Genomic DNA, 19,689 nt, shown 5'->3' on the forward strand with positions numbered 1-19,689 from the left:
ATACTTTCAAACTGTTGACTTCAAAAGCAGACTGAATTTAGGAGCCAGTGTCAGAAGGTGAATCTGTCCCTCTCCAGCAAATTCACCTTTAAACACACTATTCATTTATCTACATTGGTGCTTATGTGCAGTCCTGCGGGCTACTTCACACTGAAGACATGTGTGGAAGTTGAATTCTTGGGAATATGAAATAGCTAACATGCTCACTAAAATAACAGCCATCTGACCACAGTGGCTGAGTCATTTATTAGAGAAAACTACAAGCCACTTTCTATTTTCTGGGCACCTTTCTAAGGTCAGGCCACATACACTAAAACAGTGCATTGTGGGTAAGAAAGGTACATTTTGTTCAGAAAAGGTAAGAGCACAGTGAATCTGTAACTGCTCAAAGTAAGATGGTTAGTCCAAGCAGAAGCAGTGTAATATGGGTACCATTTGGTTGGTAAGAGGGTTTTTTCAAGGCAGGGGATAAGCATAACCAAAGCTTAACAACCAGACTAGACTTTCTTAATTTACTCCAGCCCAGGTTTGTTTCCACTTATGTCAATGGGTGAATTGTTCCTCGCCACACGCTCCATATGGTTCCCGTTAAGTTTGTCTTTATCCAGATGTTTTTCATTTCTACCCCTAAATCTTGAGTTTTGAAACTGCAGAGGCAGGTTGACGTGGGTAAAAGAAAGTCTGTTACCTGTGTGTTTATGGCAGTGTTTAAGGCTGATGTTTGGAAATCCTTAGCCCTGTTCACACATTCTTATATTCCATTTTCAAAGACAGAACAGAATCACAGTTGATTTTATCCACATAGCTTCAAGAATGGGTGATTTTTCTTTTTTTCCTTGCACAAATAAAATGCTGCTTTTGATTTTCACACAGTGAAGTGAAGTTGACTGTGGCCTCCTTCCTCTCGGATCGAATTGTGGATGAAATTCTAGATGCACTCTCACACTGCCATCATAAACTGGTGAGTGCTATATGCACATCCTTAGTGGGACCTTCTGTTTCATTTCTGCAGTTGTGCAGCATGGCCTCCATGTGGTATCTGTTCTCCTTTGGACTCCTTTGTAACCTTTTGGTTAAGATCCTAGTTTTCCTCCTTCCTCTTCTACATTACTTCCAGCCATCCTAGAATAAGTTATGATTTCCCCCTACTTTCAGGCAATGGCAGGGGAAGCAGAAGTGATGGTACCTGGAAATCTTGCTGCCATTTGTCATGTCAGTCAAAGTTTGCATAGGAGACTGAGATCTAAAATTAAGGTTTTTTGGGGGGGCTCCCTGGTGGCTTAAAGGGTTAAGACTCAACCTATTTAGCTGTCCACAGCCGCTGCAGCACAAGTTCGATCCCTGGCCAGGGAGCAACCCACATGGCGCAGCAGACATCTCCCGTCTCGCCCACTGCTCCCCTCAGCAGTGCGTTTCACTCAGTCTGCCTGTTCTGCTTCCCACTCTGTCTCTGGTGAATCTGCTCACCTCCCACACCTCTGGACTGTACCCCAGTTCTTGTATGAATAAATAAATAAATCTTTAAAAATAAATAAAAATAAAATTAAGGTTTTAAATAAAACCTTATTTATTTTTAAATAAAAATAAAATTAAGGGTCTGTGCCCCTTTCATTGTTCTCTGTATGAGAATGGACTATTCTTTTTGTCTTCAAATTTTTGTGATTTGCCAATTAATTATATAACTGTATCATTTGAGGGGTGCAACTTCACACCTCCATATGTGCACAGGCTTCACTCACCCACCAAAACTCCAGTGCAATGTCCTTCCCTCCCCTACCTGCTCCTCCCAGGACCCTCCGTCCCCTTGGTAATCAATATATTTTTCACAGAGTCTAACAGTTTGTTGTTTTTTACCTGTTTGTTTTCTTTAGTTATTTATATTCCACAAATGAGTGAAACCATCCAGAAACTGTTCTTTCCGTTTTTGACTTTCTTCACATAGCATAATCACTTCAAGATCCATTCTTTTTTTTTTTCCCCAAAAGATGCTGCTTCATCATTTTTAGTAGCTGAGTAGTATTCTATTGAGTATATATGCCATGGGGGAAATGAAATATTTGACATCCTAAGAAAATGCAAATGTGGAATGGATATATTCTGTAGTGACTAATAGCTGCTGAATTGAATGCCTGTGTGTCCTTCCTTTCAATATTAGTGACATCCAGTGTCAGTGCATATGAAAAATATATCAGATATATCATGTCTGTCTAACTTCAGAAAGTCTTCTGAGAGACAGATGAAGGTTTTACCTACTGTTTATATTTTTGTGTCTCAAAAATACTAGCAATATGATACAGTAGATATCTCCCACTCAAGTTATGATGCTTTCTCCAGATAAAACTTTCAAGTTAACTATCTATGTTGCAGATATACAGTTTTGTGGCACTTAACTGTTGGGTGACATTAGAGACCAAGATGAGAGGTATAGTAACAGCTTGTTCTCCCTGGGTAGAAAAAATAGGTGTTTTGAAAAACTTATTTCAAAGAAGTACATAATATTCTTCTCTGAAGTCTAAGGTAAGATAGACATTTGAGTAAGATAGCCTACTCAAAGTATTGCCCACAGAGTAGAGCTGTCCCACTAACAGATAGTCATTAGTCCATGACAGGTTATTTAAGCCATAAGAGGAATGTGGAGAAGCTTCTAGAACAATTTGATGTGGCCACAATATCCAAACAAATGCTGTTTTTTCCCCTCATTTTTCTTTTTTATTGTATTTTTACCAGTACATTGGCTTATAGTTAATTGGAAATAGGAAAAAAAGTAGTTCATTGCATTTAAGAGAATTTAAGAAGAACCAGTTCCTAGTTCATGGCATAGTAAAGAGCTACATCACCGATTAGAGCTCCCAACTTCGACTTTTTATTTTTTAAATAAATAGAACCAAAATCAATAAAGTGTCCTTTATATAAAACAGTTTTTTGATAACCCACAACGTCAGGAGCTGCCTCAAAATGCCTTCTTGATGATACAAATACTGGATTATTGTATTAGCATGCATGTGAGGACTGTACTGAAAATCTGAATTTTGTGCTGCTTTTGCGTTTGTGTTTTGAAGAGTTTAATTACTGAAAGCATTGACATTTTCTTTTTGCAATTGAAAAAAAATTGGGTGAAAGCACTTTTGTTTTGAACTTGGATCTTAATATTAACATGTTGGTTTGGATTGTAAGAGAAGAGCTTAACTGCTAATGAAAGAAATAGTATCCTCAAAATGAAATTTTGTTTTGAAAGACATTCCAATACCATTAATATTTTCTCCAACTTAAGTTTAGATGTGTTCCCAGAGGTTCCATGGAATTGTCAACTGGTTCTCAGCATTTCAAAAGAATTAAACCAATGAGTGAACTTAGCTATAGAACTTATTAATTTTAGCTCAATTTATTCTACCTCTTACTATTTAGTTTTTTAGTTTTCCCTAGAATGTAACACTGGAAATTAATAAATCCTGTCAAATATGGTATTCATTACAAAAAACAATAAAATTTTGTTAGCAGTTTCCTTACTTTCAACCCTTAAAATTAATCAAATTTGGCATCATTTTATTTACCTCTCATTAGATACTTTAAGCATTAGGTATAGAAATTCAGAGGAAATATGAAATAAAAATAATAAAAAGAACACTCCTTATTTTCTTCTAAGTAATCTCCTCATTTACTAAAGGTTTTGTGATTTCTTGCTTAAAACACTCTCAGCTCTCAAGAAAGATAATGAAATAGGAAAGTGTGTATTTATGAAGAATTGTTAGCCATCTGCAGGCATAATCCCTCACTGTACCATCCTGTGAGAAATACCTACCAAAATTCAGCTAACACGCTCTTTCCTTGCCTCTTGTTTTAATTTCACATTGTACACATCTTGATTCTCTAGGCTGACCACTTCAGCAGACGAGGCAAGACACTTCCTCAACAAGAGTCTTTAGAGATCGAGCAGGCTGAGGAGAAGCCAGTTAAACGCTCGATCATCACTATGGAGGAACTTACAGAGATAGAGCGTTTGGAAGATCTGGACACTTGTATGGTAAGACACATCCTTTTGGTAGCAGCATTATCCTACTCTCTGGACTCAGCTATTATATTTTTTAAATACCACCTTTGAAAAAAAGAAAAGAAAGAAACCATTCACAATGTCCTTCAACTTCTGAAGAACATGAATAAATGCTTTGAGGAAGACCTAATCAGATGGAAAGGCATACCGTGTTCATGGTTAGGAGATTCAACTGTGGTGTCTTTTTTGTCTCAAATCGATCAATTAAGTCAGTGCAATTCTAGTAAAAATAAATAAATATAATATCAGCTTTATATTATAAAACCTCCCCCTAGACACAATACTTTCACAAACTTGTTGCTATTAATGAGTTAATAAACCTTACTCTTCGGGTCCCCATGAAGGTCCTCTACCTAACTTTTATAATTTTATAAAACTTTGAGTACCTACATACTCTTTCCCAAAGAAAAATTGTGAAAGTTTCAGTGAACATAAAACCTAGATCTGTCCCTATATCCATCGTGGGGGGGAAAATTTTCCTAAATTAGGAGAAATGGATTATTTTACTTTTAAGGCTCAGGAAACTATCTTTCCATAAAAATCCATTAAAAATGTGTGGAAGGTCTTCTTTCTCAAACAAAATATGTAGATAGGATGACTCTTTCTTAATCCTATAGTTGGTTTGCTTTTTCTTTCTGCTATTGCTTCCTGCTTTTTCTTTTATACAATTCTTGGGTATAAATTTGTATTTCCTTTTTAGTTCCTAGCCTGTCTCATTCACTTGACTTGATGTGCTTTAGAAAATGGAATAATATTCACCATAGTGTTTATATAACAGGGTCTTGATTACTTACTCATTTTCTAAATTTCATGTGTTGTACCCATCTGGCTGTATAACTGGAATATTCAGATTGTTGATACTTTTTTCCTCTGGGAATAATTTCACCTTGGTTCATTTCGTTATTGTAAAATTTGTAATACTAGTATGATTGATTCTCAATTTACATAAAACCATTATTTGTGCTTCTATATTTAATGTTTTCAACCTCTCTTTTTAACATTTTTATGCTTTAGTAAAATACTTTTTTTTAATTTCTTTTAATTGGAGAAGGTGCAGGTAAGACTAAATTAGGGCTACTTATATGCCCAAATGTTTCCACATCTGTTTCTAATTTATAGCATTTATGCAGGAATGACATGTGTACTTAATACTCAGAACCAAGCATCTCTTTTGGTCAATATTATCTCTGGATAATATTGGGGAAAAATGTAATGCTTTAACTAGTTCTCATTTATAAACAATTGTTATAATCTTTTAAAGCCTGTGAATAAAATAGCTGAATGTGTGCCAAATAAAGCTCTATCATATATAAGGAGACTTGTAAAGAAAGCCTAAAAGATAATCCTAGATTTCAGGTAATATTCTAGTATAACCAAAGATGACAACTACTTTTTCTATATAACTATACAAATCTATAAATATATTTGATCTATGTGGAGAAAATAATCAGGTTTTTAAAAATTTGTCCAGTATAGTCTAAAATTGTTTGCTTAACATGTTTTGTTTGCATCTTGAAGTGATAGCTGCTGAACACTGTTATAGAGTGTGATTATTTTGGAAATTCTTAGACTAACCGTAAGAGAAAATAAATAATAGGAAATAGATTTTAATTAAAAATTTAAAATTAGCATCACATTTCTGGCTGGAATTACATGGTCATGTATGAATTGGAAAAGGGGGGAAACATGATCTAGGAAAGTGTATTTTGTTGGGTAGTATAGGTTTTGTGGTGTGGGGTACAAAATGCCGGTGAAGGGGTTTGTTTTAGCTACTGTGCAGATCATTTTAAATTGTGTAAAATTTGTTTTTGTTTGCTTGATTTAATTATATGAAAGAAAAAAAAAAGGTGGTTCCCTTTAAATAATGAGGGTAGGATGACAGTGGAGGAGATGAACCTTGTTTAGTGCAGATCCAGATCTACCGTCATCACAACCAAAGGGCAACACCACAGGCACACTGAGCACCATTTTGGCTTCCATTTTGTTAAAATGGCTTTCATTTTGTTAAATGGCTTCCATTTTGTTAAAACACTCTTGTTACCATGACGCATGAAGAGGCAGGCTGAGCTGCACACTAAGCATGACCTGAGTTAGACAGATGGTCTTCTTGCTCAGGTAGTTACCTAGGCAGGCAGGTAGAGCTATTCCTGACATGAGTACCTACCTGTTGAATCCTAGGATTAGGAGCAGGGTCTTGGGTCTTCAACTCCTGACAAATAAACACAAGCTAGAGCTCTAGAAGAGCCAAATACTTACATGGGCAGGAATTTTAAGCCATGAAAATGACTTTTTTCTCTTTCAACTTTTGTCTTTATTCATTGTTTAATGAGGCTACTGATTTGTTAAGTAGCAGAAAACTGGGTCTAAGTTAGCTGTTAGTTGAATGAGAAAGAACATTCAGAGGTAAAAAGTGTAAAGCAGTGGATTTTGTGCTGTAATGATTTCCTCTCTCTCAATCCAACCTTCGATTCTAAGTCAGCACCATTTACATGGTGGCAACCCCTTTCCCCCAGGTCAATGAGGAATTCTTCTTACAAAAATCAGTTTTCTGAGCTTTGGGCTTCTTATTCTACTACATCAATGGTATAGATTCACAGCTAATTTGAAGAGTACACATTTTGCCTTGCCTTTTAAAATTCCCTGCACTGCTACCTTTCAACATCAAAGTAGCAAATCATTTTTGTCTCTCATTGACATCAGTTGTCAAATATGTTTAGCCACTATCTTCATGGGGTAACACTGAAAAAAAGTTTGAAGGACTTATTTCAAAGGGAGAGACTTGCCATGGTAGGGCCTCCCCGGTGGCGCAGCGGTTGAGCGCTGGGTTGCGAAGCTGCCCGCGGCCTCTGCGGCGCCGGTTCGATCCCCGGCTGCTCCCTGGCCACCGGAGGAGGATCCCACATGGTGCGCAGACCTCTCCTGCCGCCCGCTGCTCCCCTCAGCAGTGTACTTCAGTCCTTCTGCCTGCTCTGCTCCCCGCTCTGGCTCTGGTGAATTCTCTCACCCTCCCGCGCTTCTGACTGTACCCAGTGCATGTATAAACAAAACAAACAAACAAATAAAATAAATAAATAAATAAATAAAAACATGCCTCTATTAAAAAAAAAAAAAAAAAAAAAGAGACTTGCCATGGTAATGTTTTCTAAATGTGCCTCTATGTATTCCTTGGTAGCATTTCTGTCTTAAAGTGATCCAGGAAGTAAGGACAAAAGATTAAGTGTTGTATAGAAAATTCTCAAAAGCAGGAATGCAGGCACACAGAAGTATAAGCTCCTAGAAGGCAGAAATGGTGTGTGGAACTGAAGCATTGTTGAATGTGACTGCTTGGGGAAATGCTATATATAGCTTTACTGTTACCTAAAATGTTTGTTTATAGTCCAGAGCCCTGTGACACTTTCCTGTGTATGTTCTGAAGTAAATGACTCATTGTTACCTTCAACTTGGCGATTCAAGATTAGTAGCAGACCCTGGTATTTAACAGCTCTGACGTTCATGGCCTCTACTATGAATGTCATGGTTCATAGCCCTGAGACACTTTCCTGTGTGTGTTCTGAAGTAAATGACTCACTCACTGTTACCTTCTACTTGGAGATTCAAGATTAATAGCAGGTCCTGGTATTTAACTTCTCTGACATTCATGGTCTCTTCTAGATTCATTTTTGACCATTTCTTTGACACAGTAGAGATAAAAGCATCTTTCCCCTACTCCCTTCAGGCATCTTATTTTCGTATGTTCTTGCCTGTCTTCTCTGATCCAAAAGTCAATTCCATTTCAGTACTTAAAAGTCTCTTTAAAGAACCAGTAGTTAAAATTACAATAGGGAACATTGAAGCCATGCATTCGAGGTAGAAATTTATATTTGTGGGAATTTAAGGATTGCCTTCTTCCAGATGGCAACAATCATCCATATGATTGATGTTCTAGAAAAATAGTCAACACTTAGTCAACACCTTTTAAATTTACACTTTGACTAAGTGAGGGCTGAAGTAACAGTGACTGAATGATTGGATAGGGCCTGTTACCTGCTGGAGGGGTGACTGTGAGCTTCTAATCAACCTTAATTTCATAAAGCTGAAGAAAAAAACTTTTCTTAAAATATATTGGTGTATATTTTACAAAAACCCTGTCTCCAACCCAATGACTATCTCTTTTTCTTTTAACTATCAAGAAAGTAAGAAATAATATAGTTCCCTGGTAGTGTATGGTGGGAGCAGGACAAGGGTGGAACAGGAACTAGTCTGTAACTTTCAAAGATTTTCCAACATATATCCACTCTCAACTTGAACTTGTGTTACCCCTTTAACACCAGAACCAAAAAAAAAATCAGATTGTTTAAAAGATCTTACTCATTTATTTAAATAGTGTCTAGGATGGGCCAGGCACTTACTGGAGTTCCTTAGGCGTAATAACTGGCTTAATCCTCATAATAACCTATGAAAAACTAGGTATTATTAATAACTTCTCTCTTAAAAAAGTAAGGAAATTGAGGCATAGAAAAGTTGGAGTGACTTGTCCAAGGTTATCTAAGGTCATCCAAAGGGAGACTGTTAGTATAATTGTCTGCATGTTTAATCAGTCTGCCATTATGGTGTCTGTCTGCATTCATATACAGTACATTTCTTGCCATCAGAATTAAATTTTGAGTTAGCTTTCATTTGACTGCATTGCTTTATGTAAAAATATCTGCCTATTAATCCCACATGAAAATTGATATGTGGACAGAAGCCCAAAGGAAAGATGTGTGTGCCATCCAACCATGAAAATGTAAGCCTACCATCTTTCAATTAGCAATAATCGCGCCTCGGATAAACCTCATTGGCTACGATACTGCCACTGCGCAAAGCTGTAAGCCTACCATCTTTAAACACTGGAAACAACTCTGCCAAAAATCTGATGCGCTCAATTGTTATCTGCCTGTTAGAAATTAATCTGCCCACTCTTGACTTACCTGAGATACTCCGTGCCTCTCCACGTGCTATTTTGTTGGTGACAGTGATTAGTTAGCTTTCCCTGACACTTCTTATCATTTCAGCACACATGCCTTCTATGCCGAAATGCATATTTACTTAGGGTCGTGATGGCCCACACACCATCTGTTCTTTTTCTGCAGTCAGGTGCTTTGAGCAAAGCAGAATTCCCAACCGTATCTTTCAACTTTAGTTTGTCATTGGCCCTTGGGGTGGTAAAGGCTGCAGTTCTCATTCTACTGATTAGGCATCTCTAAATATTTAATTTGTCGTTATATATACTTTACTACCTTTAAAAATTTGCAGAAGTTTCAGCTTTAGCTTAGGGAGCCCAGTGGGTGAAGAGGCAGTGTGTGCTCCCTTGGCATAAGCAGCTCACTAATTGTATGTAATTCTTTCAATTATTTTAATGAGTGTCATACCAGTTTTAAATCAAAAGAGATTCATGCAGGGAGCAGTTCCTCTGCTTATTGCTAGTTCCTAGGAATAGAATTTTAAAAGGCTTAAATTATTACAGAATACATCTTGGTGAATCTTTCTTCCAGTGACAAAATAATAATTATTTTCCCTGAACAAATTTAGCCTCGGATTTCAATATATAACTTTAAGCTTTTTCATAACATTAAAATTCAGCAAAGATCCATTGTGTCGGTCAGAATACTATTTTTAAACAAATTGCCTCATTTTCAAATACCAACAGTTATTAATTGAGTCAATCTAAACAGTGTTGCCAAGTACAGATGATTAAGTCGATATCTCATTTAAAATTAATTGCAGTAATATTAACTATCTGCCAAAGATTGTTCAAGCCTTAATTTCCTCTTATAACTTTAATTATTCTATAATGCCATTTTCTTATTGAAGTCACTTTGGAAAGGGGAGATTTGGGTCTTTAAACGTTAGAAAGCAACTTATCAATTTCCAGATTCTAAATTTCAGAGTTACAGTTCAATCTGTATAATACAACTAAAATGGATACTCTATAGTCCCCCAAGTTTCTAGTAATTTTTATGAAGTCCTTTATGGAAATGCCAGAAGCATACTCCGGATATCCAGGGAGTTCACTATATTTCCTCAGGACCCATAGTTTCCTTAATCTTTTAATTCTTAACTGGCACAACTATCATTTATAGAGGGTTTATTCCAGGAAGCTACCTAGAGATCTGCCCCACACACCTTAAAAAGAGAAAAAAATGATAGTGGGTCCTAAGGCAAAGCAAGTGAACTCTCCAGAGTCCCCCAAGAGACAAAAGAATCACCCAGAAGATGACAGAACAGCTCAACTGCTAAGGGGGAAGATGGGAGGACTTAATAGAGCCACTCTGTAAAATCACTTACGGCATCAACCAGTCAGATGGCTGTAGGCATTCCAAAGCTGCCTCCACATTGGGCTTCTGACTTACAGGCTAGAAATGATGATCCCTAGATGCTTAATTCTGACATGGAGTGACAATTATAAAAGTTAATTTTGGTCCTCATATATGAATTCAATGAAATAAATGACTTTAATGGTCTGTCATTTATAAACCAGAAGCCCTTCCTTGGGTTACCCATTTATGAGTGTGTGTGTTGTTTGTAAATTATATGAGAATACATATGCTTCCCTTAAACAGGAAATTTCTTTTCATGAAGTACCGTTGTTTTACATCCTGTTAGTATTTTGACAGTATAGGATTTCTATAATATTTTGACAGTATAGGATTTCTCCCCTCAGGTGTGGTCACTATAGCTCTCCCACCACCAAAAATCCCATGGTCTTCCACAATAGTCCATTGTGCTCTCTCACCCCTCCCACTGTAGATGCTTCAAATCTAAGGTCAGCTTTCAAGGGATGGTTTGAATGTTTGTCTTTATCTGAACCTTTGTTTGGTTCCCTTGTATTCCACATAGTGACAGCATCTGGTATTCGTCTTTCTCATTCTGACTTATTTCCCTTCCAGCTCCATCCATGTTGCAGTAAATGGCCTGAGTTTATCTTATTTGATTACTGAGTAGTATTTCATTGTGTATATATACCACATGTCTTGATCCACTCATCATAAACAGAAAAATCTTAGAGAAGTTCAAGCTAGTTTATTCCTTTATAGGCTGTCAGAGATTTAGTCACTCTAGGGGTAGTACGATTGAACTAATAGTAAATAAGACAGTTTCTCTAAAACCAGCCACCCTGTTCAACCCTTAGAAATCTCAGGTTTTTATCTGAGACTCATGACACATTAGCCTCAGCAGCCTCTCATGTCAAGAAGTTTCAAATTATTACTGCTTTACAATAGAAATCAAAGTCCAAAATCATGGCAGGATGAAAGATTTTCTCTCTAATTTCCAAATTAAACAATATTCAAATTGGCAAAAAGTCTTTAGAGACTAAGAATGTACTCTGTGTGTGTGTGTCTATCTGTCTGTCTTTCTAGAGTAGAAAGCACATAGTATCTAAGGTCTAAGCCCTCTGATGGCTTCCTGTTGCATCCAGAAAAAATTTTGCCTCTTCCTCATAGTCAATAATACCCTACACAATCTGGGCCCTGCCATGCCCACCTGTGTTCTCTTCCCTCCAGCCATGGTGCCTTATTGCTTTTCCCTTCAACTTGTGTAGTGCACATCTCAGTTCCTTCAGTTTGCACACTCTTCCCCAGATCCTCCCACGGCTATCTTCTCCCGACTGTCCAGGTCTCAAATTCAAGTGTCATCTTTCTCAGAAATTTTGTTTGACCTTCCTAATCAAGGATGCCCCTAGTATTTTATCCTATTTTGTCTTCTCAACATTTGTCGGTATTTGAAATGGTCTTAGGTGTTTGTATAGGTACTTCTTGTCCAGCTCCCAAAATGGAATACAAAAGCCTCTGGACTGTGCTGTCAACCATATATCTCAATATCTAGTGCCCCAGGCCCAGCACATAATTACTCAGTAAATTTTACTTAATTGCGACTTTGCTTTCTAGTTAGTTACTGGACTTCCTTCCTAGTAGATTCTAGGCTCCTTGAGGTTATGGTAGGGAGTTATGACATTTTGATTTCTAAATAGCTGCCATCAAGAGATGCAAGTAATAGATTTCTCTGGGAACTTTAGAAAATAATTCTTTGCTTGGAAAAATTCTTATCTTTAAACTAAATGAGGTTCAATGAGTAAGAACATTATAGGTTATGTTCTTAATGATTCAGCTCTCACAAGCTGTGTAGGAAAAAGGAGAAAAATTACCCAGCCACTGTGTGACATGAACTGTGCCCTGTGCTTTGTTACTGAAGCTGTTCATGGAAGCTGTTTTAACTCATCTTTCAGATAACAATCCCAGAGTACGAAGATGTTAATACACCTGCCCCATACCACACTGCTAGTTAAGGAACAGCCAGAGCTGGGAACTGAACCCCAGATGATCTCATTCTCCAACCCATACCATCTCGACTGAATCCCTGGTCTCCTGGCTGGCCTTGGGCACTGGACAGTAAGGTTAAGGTGGAGAAGAGTCTTTGTATAGAGGGTTTGCACTGAGACTTTTTAAGTGGCAAATTTTGTAATTCATTGACATAGAAAATAAAAGGTATAGGAAGTGAACAGACTTAAGAATAAAAAGCCAAGCAAGTTGTAATGCAGCAAAGTTCAGAACTGTTCCCCAGATACATTGCATGGGGCTGGGTTCTGCTTGCTGCACAAGGAAGGATAGGTCCTTAAACCCTTACACCTCACATTTGATTATTAAGATTGAGATACAAGAGCATTTCTCTTGGACAGACAGAGGAGCACCTAACTGTAGCTGAGTTCTAGAGGGTGGATACTTACAAAGCCAAGCCAGGATGTCTTCTGGAAACAGCCTCAAATCCACATCAGCTCTTGAACAAGTACTCAGTTGATATCCCCAAGTGGCATACCCAGTACAGCATGGCCAGAATGAACTTTTCTTGAAAAAGATTCTAGTTTGATACTGAAATCTTACAGGTTAGAGAATGTCAGTGGAAGACATTTATAGAGGATTAGATAGTTACTATTAAGTCAGGATAATAGTGATTAAACCCTGTGCTCTGAAAAACCATTCTTTGGTCGTAATACAACACCGTAGTGGCATAGATATATATTTAATAGCTTAGCCAACTTGTCACTATAGCTTGGTTGCAAATAGCTAATTTGCAAACAATAATGGAAAGTGGCACTATAGATTGTATCTGACATATTTTCTCACAGGTGAAACAGTGTGTTAAGAATGGTGATTTGGGGCCTCCCTGGTGGCACAGCGGTTGCGTGCTGGGTTGCAAAGCTGCCCGCAGCCTCTGCAGCACCGGTTCGATCCCCGGCTGCTCCCCGGCCACCGGAGGAGGGTCCCACATGGCACGCAGACCTCTCCTGCGGCCCGCTGCTCCCCTCAGCAGTGTATTTCAGTCCTTCTGCCTGCTCTACTCTGGTGAATTCTCTCACCCTCCCACGCCTCTGACTGTACCCCAGTGCTTATATAAATAAATAAAGTTTCCTTTAAAAAAAAAAAAAAGAATGGTGATTTGAAGACATAAGCAAATAACTATCAAAATAATGGATCTATTGTAGAGAAATGTCTTGTGAATCCCTTTTTTTTTTTTTAAGACTTTCTCTTGAGATTCCTACTTGAGAATTCCTTCAGAAGGGATGTGAATTCAAAGGAGTTAAAATGAAGATGATAAAGATCTTGCCTTCCAAGCCAGACCAGCTTCTTCAGACTTTTGGTGATCAGCCAACTCCTACTGCAATTCTCTTTGAAGTTGAAGGTTTAGAATAAAGAGTTTTGAGATTCTATCTTAGAAAAGTGTGGTGATCCTTGAGACCTGGCCAGAACCAGTCCTCCTGATGACTGATTGCTATGCCCTTCCAACCAGAATCCTCAGTCACCAGGCTGCTCACCACTGGAGTTTACTTGACTCAAGTTTCTTAAAGCAGTTTAACAAACTGTTATAGGATTTAACATGATTTGGGGAGGTGCTCAATGGTATTAACTATTAATTTTTGTCATCAGTGTGGAGCTAATTGTATCTGGACAGATCAAATGACTCTTCATCTTGTTGTCCCTGAGTCATGGTGTTCATTCTGAAGGAGAGCATTTAAATCTTTTCCAGACCTCCTCATTGCTTCCATTATAATAGGGATTTTCCAAAGATCTATCAATAGAATTAAAATCTTTCCAGTTTAGCACTCAGTGGGGCTTTCCACATTATTCATTCTTTTTCAATAAAGAAAATGTTATTCAACGTTATGACTATTGTAATGATATTGGGCTTCATGGTGCAATAAATCACTGAAAGAATTTCCCACTTTTTATGTTCTTATTACAATCCTTCAAGGGGCATGTCCTGATGCTTGTGTTATTAAGCATCATGCTTCTCTGCCCAGCAGCACTAACACAGGTGAGATACTCGCTTTAAATTGGTACCAGGTCATTTCATTCTTGCACACCTCTTAAGAAAATGTATGAAATGATAACTCACTTTCAAAAAAAAGAACATGAAAGTATGAAATTTCACTTTCCTATCCATTGCAAGATAAGTTAAAATGAATAAAAAGTGGTCTTTTCCTGGAGGAAAAAACATGACAAAGTTGGGAAGGGAAAGATGTAATTTTCTTGTATCAAAAAGTTGTGCAGATCTGGACGATGAGGAAATGAAGCATGTTCATTTAACAGCAGTATCCTACTGCGAGCTTCATCATCGCCTGCTGTCAGTGCTCTTCCCTGAGTGTTTTCTGTTTCTGTATCATGATGCCATTTTAACTTTCATATGACATGAAACTCAGGATATAAAAGTTAATGAGTATGTTATGAATAGCTGGATTTAATGTTGTGTTCACTAGGAACTGTGGCACCTCAATAAATCTTGAAATATAATTCCCCCTTTGTCCATCGATTTATCGTGGCTCTCAGAGTTATGGCTTCCATGTACCTCCTCTTCCTAGATATTGAAAATTGTTGCTGCCCAACAGCCATCCCCAAAAGAATTAGGATTCTCTTTTCCTCAGTGAGATTTATACTGCTTCAAACTTTTACAAATGGAAGTGCATAAAAATTACTTTTTAGCCTACCAGTATGATAATGCTGTTCCATTAGATATTAAAGGGGTGATTTTTGGTTCCCCATGAGCAGTGACTTGGCTAAAAATCTAGTAGAAAACATTATAAGGTTTGTATTTTTTTTAAAAAAGATTTATTTATTTATACAATAACTGGGATACAGCCAGATGAACAGGATGGTGAGAGGATTCCCCAGAAATAGAACGGGGAGCAGAACAGGCAGACAGACTGAAAACACTGCTGAGGGGAACAGCAAATAAGGCAGGAGAGGTCTGTCGTGCCATGTGGGTAGCTCCCTGACCCACCGGGAATCAAACCTTGCTGCAGAGGCTGCGGACAACCTCACAGTGCTGTGCTCAACCCGCTGCGCCAACAGGGAGGCCCAGAAACATAAAAGTTTTATAGTCCAACTTACTAAGCAGGGACTACCCAGCTCCATTTTAAAAGCACACATGAAAGCACAAGGTGTGCTTAGGTTATCTTGTATCCAAAAGCAAGGATTGACTCTAAAGCCAAGGGGATCATTTCAGTGGATACAAAATCCAGGTAGGAATGGCCTGTGCTGGGACAGTTTGAGCACCATGAAGAGTCGTGACAGTAATCATTGATCATACATTGACTGAATCATTAAAAAAAGAAATCCATGACACCATAGTCATACTAAGTAAATAAAAGGGATGGAAGGGTACATAGAATTTTTAAAAGGGATAGTTGATCTTTAGGAGGAAAGGCATAAAAAATATGAAAATAATCGTAGATGCAAAAAGTCACAATTTTGTAGATCTCCTTTATCCATTCACACAGGTCAGAATTGTCAATGTTTGTTTTAAAATAAATGAATGTATTTATGAATGTAAATACATGTGAATGTAAAGTATCACCTCACAGAGTTGTTATTAATTATGGGGGGGGGCAGGTACCTTCAGAATGGAGCCATTGGGATGTGCCCACCCTAATGAAGTGACCAAACTTCATGCCACCCAAGTGGAACAGCCTGATACACAGGTGCCACACTTGTGACCCAGTCACTAGGTCACCCCGTCACCCACATGACATTGGTGCTAAAAATGGTTCACTGGAATCTAATTATGAGAAAACAGTCTAACAAATATAGAATGTGGGATGGTCTGTGAAACCATTCGCTTAAATTTTTCAGGAAAGTATCATTTAAAAAAAGTGAGAATTGGATCTCCCCTGGTGGTGTAGCCATTGAGCACTGGGCTGCGAAGCTGCCCGCAACCTCTGCAGTGCTGGTTCGATCCCTGGCTGCTGGCAAGGGTCCCACATGGTGCACAGACCTCTCCTGCCACGCCCGCTGCTCCTCAGCAGTGTATTTCGTCAGTCTGCCTGTTCTGCCCCCTGCTCTGGTGAATTCTCTCACCCTCCCGCGCTTCTGACTATACCCAGTGCTTGTATAAATAAATAAATAATTTTTTTTTTTTTTAAAGTGAGAATTGGAGGTGGGAGGAGGGAAGAGTGTATTAAATAAGAGACCAAGGAAGTATGTATCCTGGGTGTATTCTCCACTAAGTCCTGGATTCAAAAGGTGAGGGGGGATTTTGAGGCATTTGAGGGACAATTGGGGAGATCAGAATATTGACCATAGTATGTACATTAGATATTACATACTTACTGTGGTTTTGTTTGATGTGATAATCATACATTGTTACAAGAACATAATTCTTAGGCTCTTCATGTAGAAATACTTAAAGTTGATGCCAGCCATGTTATAGAGGTCAGCAGTTTTTAAATGGTTCAGTTAAAAGTGAGAGCAAGAGAGAATGGAGGAAATTAAGTAATATGACAAAATGTTAATGATTACAGAATCTACATCAAGTGTATGCTTGCATTTATTATGCTACCCCTGCATGCTGCACTTTTTTTTTTTTTTTTGTAAATTTGAAAGTGTTTATAATAGTTGAGTGGGGAAGAGTAGGTGTATGTATTTGAAGAGTTTATTGATTAGAGAACTGGACACCAGGCCACCAGGTTGACCTCAAGGGGCCACCTCTAGGGTGCATGGGGAAGTTTTTATCAGTCTAACAGAAAATAGGAAAAATAAGAACCACAGAGAAAATTTTTCATGAAAATAACCCAAATTTAAAGGGCTGTTCTAATAATAGATTGCCTCCTATTGTATCTTTGTGCCTAAATAACCTTTACATAAATGGTGGTTGTAATAATGACAGTTTCTTTTTAAACAAATTATAAAAGCATATGTAGGGGAGCACTGTATTAAAGGATTGGTTTCGTTCACCAGTCACCAAATAATTATTAAATGACCACTGTATGCCACGCTGTCTCCAGCCTCTGGAATGCTAGAGGTGAGCAGGACAGAATTCTACCTCTTTCCACTCAGTTATTCACCTGATCTCCCCCAGGGATACCTGGGGGCAGGAGGGTGGGGAGGGGCTTGCTGAGGGCCCCTCTCAGTCAGTCTCTAGGCATTTCCTGGCACCCCCAAGCCTGCATGCTCTAAATGGGTTCTGTCATTCTGTTGCATAAGGACAAAACATACCCTTAGTAAAACCTTCAATAGAAAAACACGTTAATATAATTAGTGTGCAATAGAGAAAGAATATAGTTAAAATAGTTTCCACACAGAGCACCCAAAGTTACCCATCCCCTCATGTGTAAATTCCCAACTAACAGGGTTGCCCTGAAGTAGGTCCACTGAGGTCCAAAAGCTTCCTACAAGTCTAAGGCACCTCCTGGTGGAGACCCATCAGAAAGGGGCAGACGGGGCCAGCCTTATTAATCTAGCTTATCCATTATGTGAGGTGGAAACACTGTTTAAGATGTTTCAAAAAGAATTTTGCTTTGTTTTAAAAAGAAAATTTGACCATGATCACTGCTTTTTGTGATCAAGGATCCTGTAGGAAGTGTTTTTGGTCACTGAACTTGTGAAAAGTGTTCATCTCTACCTGAGTACTTCCTGTTTCTGTTCTTAGCTATGGAACTTAGAAAACCTAAATAAGAGATCAGGAAGAAAACTAATTAATACAAAGTAAAAATCAAAAGCAACAAGCAGCTATAAACCAGAGACATACTGGGGGGGAAGGGAAGGGGAGAGGAAGGACTAGGGTCGAAATAAGGGGGGGTGGGTTCAATTGTATGGGGAATATAACCAAAATGAAAAGGCATACATTGTGCAAAGATGAAAAAAGATGTAAAAATTATATAAAATAAAATATTTAAATTAAAAAAAATAAAATGCAAGCCAAAAAAAATAAAATAAAAAGTAAATATACAGACTGGACCACTTTCTGTAGGTGGAATTCTTATCAGTGTGATGCAATTTCTGCCCCTGGGGAGCTGATGAGGTGGGTACTACAAGGCCCCTTTGGGTCCTTGGGCAAATTTGTCTAAGTTATCATGCTTAGAGGTAAACCCTGATTTCCCCCTATTTTTCTAACTACAGACCTTTTTTTTTTTCCCCTACCCAAGCATCAAGTCTCTTTCTCAGTACTCTTATTAAAAGGAAGCACTAAAATGTTTGGTGGGGAGGAGCAAGGACAAAGTGGAGAAGGGAGCACAATGGACCAGAGTGGAGGACTATGGTGTTTGGGTGGAGGATGGGGTGTGGTAACAGTACCTGAAGGGGAGTGATTCTGTACCTCTTAATCTTATAAACCAATGTTATTTCAAATTGAAAAAATGGTTGACAAATCATTTTTATATTTTTTATAAGAACGCATTAAATCTCTTAAAAATTTGTCATGTGAATTTCATGGTAAAGAAAATGAAGAAGATAAATGTGGTGCCAGCTTGTTTGTTTTAACTTGGCTTCTTAAGCTCCACAGTGTTGAGATGGAAGATCTCTTTGAACCACACTAGCACTTGCACATACAACCCTGAGCTATTTTAAGAATCGGTGCAGGTTTTCCAAGTATTTGGATCAGTTCCTGCCCCCAAACTAATACGGTTAAATGGGTCACTTTGTCTTTGCTCCCATCAGGCAGTGGCCTTGGTAATGTTCTTCAATGGAGTTTCTTCTATTGGGGTGTCTTTGGAATAGTCCAGATAGCCCATAAGTGCTAGATGGCCAGAGTGATACCTTTAAGTATTCCCGAGACGCTCCTGATGGTAGCAGACAGACTCAGGAACCCCCCCGCCCCCAGCATCCCTAAACCTGTATGCCCTTAATGGGTTCTGCCATTCGTTACATAAAGACAAAACATACTCTTAATAAAACGGTGAAAAGCACTTTAATATAATTAGTGTGTAACAATTAGTGTGCAATAAATAAAGAATATAATTGAAGTAGTTTCCACACAGAGCACCCAAAGTTACCCATCCCCTCATGCGTCAATTCCGAGTCAAACAGGGTTACCCCAAAGCAGGTCCACTAAGGCCCAAAAGCCTGCCAGAGGCTAAGTCACCTCCTTAGGGGTAGAAGGGCCCAGGCAAGTCTGGAAGGAAAAGAGCAACATCAAAACCCAAGTCAAGATAAAGGCTGCCACTGTCAGCCTCCCCAGGGGTCTCTCACCCACATCTCTGTCGCTTTCAAGTCCTTCCATGTCCCCCCAATCCCTGATACAAACCCAAGGCCAAGAAGCAAGTGCGGCAGCCTCTTCACATGTCTCTGCTGCATGTGCCTCCTCCAGTATTCTTTTTCCATTTCTTTCTTCCTCCTCATCCAGTCCTTTCCCTA

At 38.4% G+C, this 19,689-nt stretch overlaps 1 protein-coding gene and 1 non-coding gene across 9 annotated transcripts in view; one reads left to right on the forward strand and one right to left on the reverse strand.

Annotated features, from left to right (window-relative positions):
* The window catches only part of CARMIL1 (capping protein regulator and myosin 1 linker 1), a 327,354-nt gene that overhangs the window by 265,312 nt on the left and 42,353 nt on the right, over positions 1-19,689 (forward strand). For all 8 annotated transcript variants that reach the window (XM_037521032.2, XM_054698351.1, XM_054698353.1 and 5 more), the window contains exons 28-29: positions 874-961; positions 3,872-4,021. In XM_037521032.2, coding sequence (XP_037376929.2) covers positions 874-961; positions 3,872-4,021 — 238 coding nt within the window. The remainder of the gene's footprint in view (positions 1-873; positions 962-3,871; positions 4,022-19,689) is intronic.
* On the reverse strand, positions 8,753-8,894 carry LOC119253674 (U4 spliceosomal RNA). The gene has a single exon (XR_008553343.1). It is a non-coding gene; the product is annotated as a U4 spliceosomal RNA (small nuclear RNA).

Source organism: Talpa occidentalis, unplaced genomic scaffold (genome assembly GCF_014898055.3).
Source record: "Talpa occidentalis isolate TD23 unplaced genomic scaffold, MPIMG_talOcc4v2.1 talOcc4.2, whole genome shotgun sequence".
NCBI lineage: Eukaryota > Metazoa > Chordata > Mammalia > Eulipotyphla > Talpidae > Talpa > Talpa occidentalis.